The sequence below is a fragment of the Glycine max genome, chromosome 10, assembly GCF_000004515.6.
Source record: "Glycine max cultivar Williams 82 chromosome 10, Glycine_max_v4.0, whole genome shotgun sequence".
NCBI lineage: Eukaryota > Viridiplantae > Streptophyta > Magnoliopsida > Fabales > Fabaceae > Glycine > Glycine max.
The window spans coordinates 39465184-39475422 of NC_038246.2; the positions used below are offsets into that span (position 1 = coordinate 39465184).

General features: G+C 34.8%; 1 protein-coding gene across 2 annotated transcripts; it reads right to left on the minus strand.

Annotated features, from left to right (window-relative positions):
* Positions 1-1940: 1940 nt before the first annotated feature.
* EDR1 (serine/threonine-protein kinase EDR1) lies at positions 1941-9835 on the minus strand. Of its 2 annotated transcripts, none has more exons than XM_003536056.5 (13): positions 9158-9835; positions 7746-8153; positions 7033-7136; positions 5867-6861; positions 5410-5450; positions 4720-4788; positions 4358-4458; positions 4122-4200; positions 3941-4039; positions 3369-3437; positions 3204-3253; positions 2475-2651; positions 1941-2341 (listed from the first exon to the last, which is right to left on the minus strand). In XM_003536056.5, the coding sequence occupies exons 1-13, from the start codon at positions 9620-9622 to the stop codon at positions 2206-2208; spliced, it is 2793 nt and encodes a 930-aa protein (XP_003536104.1). In that variant the 5' UTR covers positions 9623-9835; the 3' UTR covers positions 1941-2205. The 2 variants fall into 2 exon arrangements, with proteins under 2 accessions (XP_003536104.1, XP_014618685.1); XM_014763199.2 differs by having other exon boundaries at positions 9153-9288.
* Between the last annotated feature and the right edge of the window lie 404 nt (positions 9836-10239).

Consider the following 10239-nt stretch of genomic DNA (forward strand, 5'->3'; position numbering starts at 1 on the left):
TTACAATTTCATGATAAAATCTCTCATTATTTTTACTATTCATTAGAGTATGACAAAAAAAATATAAAAATACCTATTTGTGCCACATCTCACATGAAATGAACAATTGACTATGAACGAAAAATTATTTTGGTTAAAATTCTTGAGATTGGTAGTAAATAAAAATTGACACGAGCGAAAATTTTGAAAATGACAATTAGAGATTAAAAGGGAAGTATGATATTTTTTTCTCATGAGAATAAATATTTCATACCTCCTCTGTCGTAATTAAATATAGGTTGAAAGTGAAATTATTGTTTATCCAGGTAAAAAGTATACCCTGAATTAATTATTTTATTATTTTGTAACAAATGCAGGATTATTTTTTCCAAATGTATTTCTGGGATTAAAAAATCTACCCACGAAATAAACGCCCCACAGTGTTTAACATAATAAGCTCTTCTGCTCGAGTGGTCTAAGGGCGGGTTTAGTATAAGTAATTTTGTTCTAGGCTTTGAGTGGTCTAATGTTGGTGTAGTGATAGGATAATTTTATTCTAAGCAAGGTATGATTTGCTATTTACAAATGAATGAATGAATGATCTTGAGTATTAAATTTGGTTAATATTATTGACCACGAGCCTAGTTCAAAAAATTTGACGGAGGGGCATTGCTATTGATCTCTTCATTGCTAGTTAAACCCCCTAATGTTTTGCTTTTATTTTACTTTTTTGAAAATATCTCGATGGAAATAAATTTGTGTTATTTTTTGAAAAATTAATACAATAAAAACTTGTTTGCGTTGTATTAAATAGGTTTGAATTCAAGATACACAATGAAGGTTTCCATTGTGTCAAATTTTTAACTTATTTTTCAAAAATAATAATTAAACAATGAAAACAAGTTTTTATTGTATTAATTTTTCCCCCAAAAAATAACAATGGAAACCTGTTTTTACTGTGTTAATTTTAATCAACATAAATATGATTTTTTCAGAAGTGTTTTTAAATAAATATCAAAATGTTTTTTTTTTCTTTTCACTTTGTTTGGGGGTTAAATAATAAAATATGGAAGTGCTAATGGTATTCATGCCCTAAACGGAGAGTTAAAAGCTCATGTAGTATGTGGTAGTGGGCCCGCATTTGCATGACCTGCATCCGACTGACAATACAACTTGACTGCAGGAAGTGCTTATTCTGTTTCCTTTGACTTTGACTGGTTGTTGTATTGTAATCGTTTTTTTTTAAGTGTTATTGTAAATAGAACACAATATCATTTTCAATTTAAGAAAAAAATTTATATACTCATAGTATAAAAAGTATTTTACCATTACAATCGATATGTATAATAAATTTATTAATTTTTAAAATAATTATCTTAAAATAATTTAAACTATAATTTTTCAATAATTTTCTACTTCGTGACAATAAAACTTTCATTTCGTTATGTCTAATTAACAGGGAGTGATTATTTTGACTGCTTCCATATGGATCAGGATGAGATTGCAGATGAATTTAATTGATTTTTACAAAATATTTGGATTCAAGAAATTGATCGCAGCTATCGTCAAACATTGTCACAATTGATTTTTTTTATTATTCATATATGAATATGAATACCTGTGCTCTCCACCGAAAAACTATTAATATGAACACAGTTCCACTCGCATGAATACAGGTACTTTAACAAGAACAAACGACGTATACGGCATCAAAGCTGCGATATCGCGTAAATGGTTTTGTTACCGTAGAGAACGAGGGTCCCCTTAAGGTCATTGAAAGGGATGGATTGGAATCCTTTGGGAGGTATTCAGAAAAAAAAAAAAATGCATGTCATCATGGTAAAATCTTGACTCAAATAAAATGTTGAAGACATTTTCGTTAGTATACGAGCTTCGTCACCACATTAAAGCTTGAGCACATACTGCTTGGCCAAATTCTAGACATTCCCGGTAAAACGTACTTTTGCAAAAGTATATACTTTTTTGCTTTCAAGTACAGTAATTTACACATTACCGAGTTTTGGTTCCTCGGACAACCTATCATCACAAATACAAAATGGCTCTGCAGTTGTTTGGTTGCAGTAGCAGTTGATATTTTCCTCAACACAAACATTTGCCGTTACAAGTTTTGATATTTTTTTTCCCCTTTTATTGTGTTCATGTTACCTTTATACGCACATAACTATGCAAAATGCCTCTAATTATTCACACTTGAAGCGAGACATTTCAGGGGGTGGAATTTACAGAAATCTCCTGCGGCATAGGTGGAGCTAACTGATCTTGATAAGATGGGATAACCAGACGCTGTAGAGGCTTTAGAGCCACTGTGAGTTGCGCAAACGAGGGCCGCAAATTTGGATCCCTGAAACGGGGAGGGGGGCCAGAAAAATGTCATAAACTGGAAACTGAAGTGTAGTTGCAAAATTTGCTGAAATCATTTAATGGTATGTGTAAAAAAAAAGGAATAAAACAAACTTTAAGTTGAGCATGCTTACTGTTGCCAACACTCCCAGATTATTCTTGCAACTATAGGATCGACTTCCTTAGGAATATCAAGTCTACGGTTTTGGAAACCAACGGCACCAACAACTTGCATAGGATTCATTCCACTCCACGGCAACCTTAGAGTGGCAAGCTCCCATAAGATGACTCCAAAACTATAAACATCGCATCTGTATTTGAAATGATGATTAATAGAGATGCACTCAATAGACACGGCTATTGTTGTAAGAAAAGTAGAAACTAGCATATATGTGAATCTAAATATATGTTCAAATGTTAAATTGCTTAAGTTCATAAATTTCAAGTATTTTGCTTCTCAAACTGCCGTAGCCATGTCTGCCAAGCATTAATATTTTACCACAAATATCAATAAAAATAAGCTTTTTATGATTGGAGATAACAATCTAGTAATAGAACACACCAATGAAATAGGGCTTCACTATTAATTACCAAATGATTAAAAAAAGCTTGCAAGTTAAGAAAATGCTTTTCATCAAGCAAAAATCTGTAAGAAAAGGACTAACAGAACCTATTTTACTTGTGAGATATGAAATTGTTATAAGAATAGGAGCAGGTCAGCTGCTGCGACTAGCTCAATACCATTCACATTTTAGAGACCCAGTAGAGTGAAGCAATTATGGACAGACATTGATTACACAAATAAGATATGAAATGACGATGAAAATCAAGAATAAAAAAACCTTAAATTAATAACAACTCACTTCTCATTTGAGGGCTCATTGCGGAGAACTTCAGGAGCCATCCATTCCGGCTAACATATTGACAGAATCATGTCAGTGAAATGAAGAGAAATGCAGATCAGACACATGCTGCATGTGCCTAAACAAATGAGCTACAGAATAACAAAGATTTTCTCAAATTCTCACCGTTCCAGCAGTTGACTTGGATGACAAAAAAGTGTTGTGCTTCAACCGTGACAACCCAAAATCACATACCTGTAGAAAGAGTGGCTTACTTTTAACTAACTTAGCCAAGATTATATAAAATGCACACAGCTCAGAAATTGATGTATACATAATTCAAGAAATATGTTCAGAAAAAAAAACAATGACAAAAATATCCTTCAGTGTAGACACTAGAGTGACTAGACACACATTTGCCATGTGATTACAACTGTTCAAAACCCAAGCAAGCCTGACCAAACCTGAGCAACCCAACTCAAACTATTACCTGGGTTTCGTTTTCAGCTTTAGGCTGGGTTGATTCAAAATCCAAATATCAGTTAAGATGGCTAAAATTAGTAAATTTAAAAACTTATGTAACCCAACAATCTGTTTTTTACTCATAAAACTATGATTCCAACAAGACATCATCCCCATCACCATCATCATGTCGTTATTATTTTATTGCACTATTTTTTATGGCGCTCTTTAATCATGTTATGCAATAATAAAGAATAAGCAAATACTATAACCTGCATGAGTTTTCAATCATATACCTTAACATTCCAGTTCTTATCAACCAAAAGATTTGGAGACTTTAGATCTCGATGAACAATTGTAGGTGTGCTGGTGTGTAAGCAATTCATGCCCCTAGCCTGTAAATTGGAGAATTTCAAAATGTGAAAGTTTATTGATGTAAATGATGGTTGAAAAGGAAGGAGTGTAATTATTTCATACCACATCCAGAGCCATTTTTATTCTTCGTTTCTCATCAATCTGACAATTAGGGCGATGAAGAATTCGGTACAAGCTTCCTCTGCAAAATGGTACATTAGTAACACTGGTGAGACTCATAAATATGAAAAGAGTAACATGGAAAATAGCTAAGGTTGCAAAGACCAATATGACCAACAAGAATTTCTCATTATTTTGTAAAAAAATATAATAATGAAAAAAGGGAAAAAGCTATATACCTTGGTAGATACTCTGAAATGATTGACAGATTGGGAGGACGAGTAACAGCACCCATAAAAAGAACAATATTTGGATGACGTAGCCTACGCATTATCCGCACCTTGCAGCAAAAGGATTAAACAGATTAATTTTGGCCTTTAAGAAGATAATCATGGTGGACCCTTACCCATGAAATCACTGCCTGTCAACTTATTCTTTTCCCCTATTAGTATTTCTGCCCAAATCTTCTGATTAGTTTTAAATTGAAAAGTAACAAAATGATTTTTTTTTTTTAAATTCACAAGTTTTACACCATTTCTTTCCATTTCTCTTGTACAAATAAGAATATTAATAATGGTTCTAGGCAAAAAAAAAAAAGTACTTCTCTTTTGAATTCTGATAATGCAGCGCCTGAAAAATCCTGATCCAAAAATTTCTTCACAGCAACCTCCTGATATTTCAACAGCAACTCATCAGTCAGAAAATCAGAGACTAGAAATCCTTATGTTTTGGGGAAAACATTTGAAATTAAAAACTGGGAAATGATTGAGACTTTACTAGCCTAGCAAGACTAAGAGATTATCAGAGCATTTTCATCTTTTTCCCCTTTCCTTTTCTTCAGATTTTCTGGTAATTTAGCAAGGGTGTAGTAAATACGTTCCGCAAATTCTTTAATTAGTAGGCTTTGTACAAATTGAATCAGCCATTATAATGTCATAGGCCCATAATAAGAGTAGATTATCCAGTAATATAGAAGGCTTTCATAATGGCTAGAAAACATAAAAAAGGGTCTTCCAGAGTGTTGATCTTGTGCTTCTCAGTTCTTAACAGAAGTTAAATTGACTCAATTAGGAAGAAAGCAGAACATCTAACCATTCATGAAGAAGGTTATCTAAATGATCTGAACAGGAAATTTATATTATCATTATCATCATCATTGTCATTTTTACATTTGAATCATGCAGATAGAAGTACAGCATTACCATCACTCAGAATGAAAATATAAAATTTCCTAATTCAATCTACAATAATAATATTCCCAGCAAGTATGAGAAGGAATTAAAGAACTCACCGTGCCATTCCAGTCAGCATGGTATACCTCTCCATATGAACCTATTTAAAACAGAGCATGAACAGATATATTAAAATTTAAATAAAAAAACTCCAGAAACATATTTACAGTCATGCAACACTCAAAACACACAAGGAGCCTCCCCAACTACCACTAAACATACTTCTGAATCCTTGTGAATGTATATCACATGTAAAAATGTGAAATTTTTAGTTAAATGAGCTTGGCACAACCTTGGGACCATGCTTGCACAAATAGAAATAAAAATTAAAAGTAATTTAATCAATTGAAAAATAGGGTAGAAATTAATGCTAGATCTAGGTCACTAATGATTGATTTGCATCTATGGAGAGCTCCACTAATTAAATAGTAAATCAGAGCAATATCAAGTTTTCAGTAAATATGAATGACATTTCAACAAGAAAATGAAGACAAATCATGTACATTACATCATTACCTATACCAATTCTTTCACCAAGAACCAGATCCTCCCATGGAATCTCGCATTCACCAACATCTACATCATCCAATATTTGATCAACCCTGTTTGTGATGGAATCAATTGATGAGCTAGGACTCTCTGGATCTTTTAATTTCAAATTGCTTCCCATGAATCTGTCATATGTACAGTTCCTCTGGTCATGATTAGGTGGTGAAACTGAACCAGTAACTTGCGCCAAAGTTTGAGCATTTACATCATTATTTATATTTGAATTATACAACGGCTTGGAACTACTAAGGTCAATAATTTCAGACATAGAAGAACCATTGGAAACAAATAAGGGAGGGTTGTATTCATTAGGATTATGATTAGTTTTCCTGGGGTCTTCATTGTAAGCATGACGATTCTTCCACATCAGTGGCACTGGGGGTCGACCAGAAACAGCATTGTTTTTAGTACTTTTAAGCTCAGGAGGTTTATTTTCCACAGGTTTGTTATGCACAGGGGCCTTCCCCATTCCTTTTATTTGGAATGGGTTAAGATCTGCAAAAAGGTTCCGAGAGTCATTGGGGCTGTTATTAGTATATGGTACAACATTGACATTCAATCTTGTCCCATCACCAACTGTATTCATTCCAAGAGTCCCTTTGTACAGAGAAGTACCAGACAAGGCTGGCAAATTTTCTAGTTGGTTAGGAGTCCCTTTATTAGGAATTTTAGAAGGACCAACGCCACTGTCTCTACTCAAACCTAAGTTTGAAGGCTCTGACTTCTCAAAATATGGTTTTCCATTCCAGGGCAGTGAATAATCTTTTACCACAGAATTTTGACTACTACCTTCACCATGAGATGGTTGGATAGGTCTTGAGTAAGAAAATTCATTATCCTTAGTGGAGGGTAAACTTGGCCAAATCTTGGGATTGTAAGGCTTAAAGGCACTATCCTTGGTGCTTAAAATATCAGCTGGGATAAGTGTCCCTGGAGCAGCCATGAGATCAACCAAAAACTCCCTGAAAGCAGAGTAGGAGATGTCAGTACCACAACATAAACTTTCCGGGTAAACTTAGAGATATCCAATGATCGCATCAATCATTTCCATGCATATAAATTTGTATCCAATGATTACATAAATTAGTAAATTAACAAATACAAGAAAAATACAAAGATGTAAAAGCCTTAACCTTTCATCCTCCAACTTTATAATGTTGACAGCATCATCCTCGACACCAGTGTAATGACTACCTTTTACCAGTCTACAAGGCATATTAATGTTGTCAGCTAATACCTGAATGCATAAAAAACAAGTATATTACACAACCAATAGATCAAGAAGTTTAGCAAATCTTGATAAAATTCATAACGAACCTTAATATGATCCTCTAAAATACACACAATAAATACTAAATTTAACTAGAAGATCTATTCTCAAATCTCATATGCAACTAGCTTTGCAACTACATTACAACTATAAATCCAAAGGTTAAAAACCTGCAGAAGTGTTAGAAGAAGTATTGATGATGAGCACAGTCAGCCATAAGTTAGATGACTCAATCTTGATAAAGTGAGCAGCACTTTCTCACTTTCCCAGTTAAGCATACTTACAGCAAATATATTTCTTAATGCATGCCCAGGCTAGATTAGCAGGGAATATTTACTCTGAGAATAATTCTAAAGAAAACTATCTGAATTACTTTTATTATTGATAATTTCTTTTCAAAATGTTTTTAAGTGATATAAATATTTAATAATTATTGCAAATATCATGTTACACTTTTTTTTTTCTTTTAGCGTAGTTTTGTCTGGAATTTTTGTGCATATTATAGTTGGAATAACCTAACAACAAACTACTACAGCTAACAAGACTTTAATCACCAATGAAAGCCATAATACTAACCTTGAAAAGCAAAGCACGATGCCTAGAGAGCCCAATATTTAAGGACCCAAGAGGCAATACAATTGTGTGAAGAGATGTCTTTAACTCTGCTCTTGTTTCTGTCCATCTTGCTAACATAATACTAGCATCCTTTACAGGACCACCCATATGACTTGTAACAAGTTCAGCAAGCCTTTGTACCAAACTAGAGACAGGGCAGTCTAATGCAATGCATTGTGCAATTTGTATCAGTTCCTCCAGAGAAGGATCAATTGTTCGATTAACAATGACCAACTCAGAACCTCCAGGGTTTGCTTCAAGATCTGTTCGAGATGGCATCTTTCCTTGCATTACTGAATCATTATAGGGCCCATATACATCATAAAAACCATCTACCACTTTCTCCTCATAGTCAAGCACATTATATTCCTGGTCAACAAAATAGAAACACAAGATAATCAAAACAGGTACAGTTAAAGAAATGGTCATTAAACGGAATAGGTGAAGGAAGCATCAATATAGTTGAAACAAGAGGTGAGCATTCCATGTTCACTAAATACAACTTGTAATTTGATTATTTCTATCTTGGTGCTCAACAGATAAAAATAAATGAAAGGGTACATGTTCACTTACTGCAAATGACAAAGTGCAAGACAGTGACAGAGTTAAACAATACCATATGATGAAGTGGGTGAGTGTGAAATAATAAGTTTACATAAAGAAACATTTATACAATCTTAAAAAAGATATGCCATAGAAAGTCAATCACAGACACAACAGCTGTAAAACAATCAACTGCTGATTATGGCAAAAAATTCATCTTATCATAAGCAAAAATGTAAACTGTCTAAATAAATGTTTGCCAAATTGCCAGTGCACCAGTTTAACAATTTAATCATAAACATTCCTTCTAGTTTTCTTTTTCAACAGCAAGCACACAAATAAGCACTTGATGATTCTGAAATAAGCGATCCACATTTCTAATTTCTAGGGATATATTACATTTCCAAAAAAAGCACTAAATCTTCAATATCGTTTGACCTCTTGCCCAATCAATCACTCTTCACTCCAGACTATAAACAGAGAACTGAGCATAACAGCTTATGCTAAGGAGCAATAAATCGGAATTAAGATTCTAGCAAAGTTCCGTCTGTTTTCAGCAGAAACCATATTTTACCTCGCTGATCAAAAACAGATTTCGAACTTCACCGGAGTAGTACTAGCCCTAGACACATATAAAGCCCCAAATCTAAGTTCCAATACACAAATGAATTCACTAAAAGTACGAATTAAAGTTCCAAACACACAAATGAATTCACTACAAGTAAAAATAAAAAACAATTCACGGCATCTCCTCAATTAATCACAACGAAAGAGTAACATTGCAGGAAGTGAATTTTCAACAATTGAGCAAGAAGAGTGCAAGACCTTACCCAGTACTGCCTCGACAGCGCCTCCGCCACATCATCCTTGTTCCGCGCCGAATCGATTCGATGGCCTCCCAAGCTCAAAAGCGTCGCCGCGTGGATCTGATCCTTCTCAGGATCCTCACGGAACTCCGAATTCGAAGCGCTGATAGCTAGGGCTAGCTGAACCTGAAACTCCTCCTCCGACGAGAAAAAGTCCTGCCGATTCATCACCGGACTCGCGCCGCCGCCTCCTCCTCCGGGAGTCACCACCACCGTGGACGCCGACGCCGACGCCGACGAAGGACTCGCCGGAGTGGCGGCGGAGCTCTGGGACTGATCGGCAACGCACGACGGCGACGGCACAGACGGTGAAGCCTCATTGGATCGATGAGGATCGTGGCTGCTACCTATGTGCAGCTTCTTGAAGATGTTCTTCATCCTCTCCCTTTTCTCCCCCGTTTGCTTTTCTTTCTTCACTCTCTCACTCATCAAAGCGAAAATTGAAGTAACTTTCCAACTCTAAACTACAATCGGAATCAGCTTTCGTGATTCTCAGCTCAGTGTTCGGTTCCTTTTCTCCCCGATTTCTTTTCCCTTCAATTTCTTCGGTTTTTCTGTGTCCTGTGGCTTTCAGGGTCAAGCAAGGGACTCAAAGGGGAAAAAGTGTTAGGAGGGAAAAAGAAAAAAAAAAAAAACTTAGGCGAGTAGAACAAGCGTTGGAATGGCTGGTAATAAAATGGGCTCAGCAATTCGCTAAATAACGAAAATGACATGCACACTTGGATACGCTACGATCACCGCGCTAGATAAACGCGTCAATTCGATGTTGACATGGGAACCTACGTGTCTCATGAATAGTCTACGTGGAACTCATAACATCTTAACTCTACTTATATTATACGCTTTTTAATTTTTCCTTCATCATCCATGTGCTTCAACTGATGAATATTCTCATTAACTTTCTTTTATTATTGATTTTTTTATGTCTTAATAAATAATAATGATTGAATTTTACTTATTTTTCTCTTCCGATTATAATTGTGTTACTTATAATGATAATTTTTTCTCAGATCGATCTCGCAAACTTTTGTTATTCCCATGCTCAT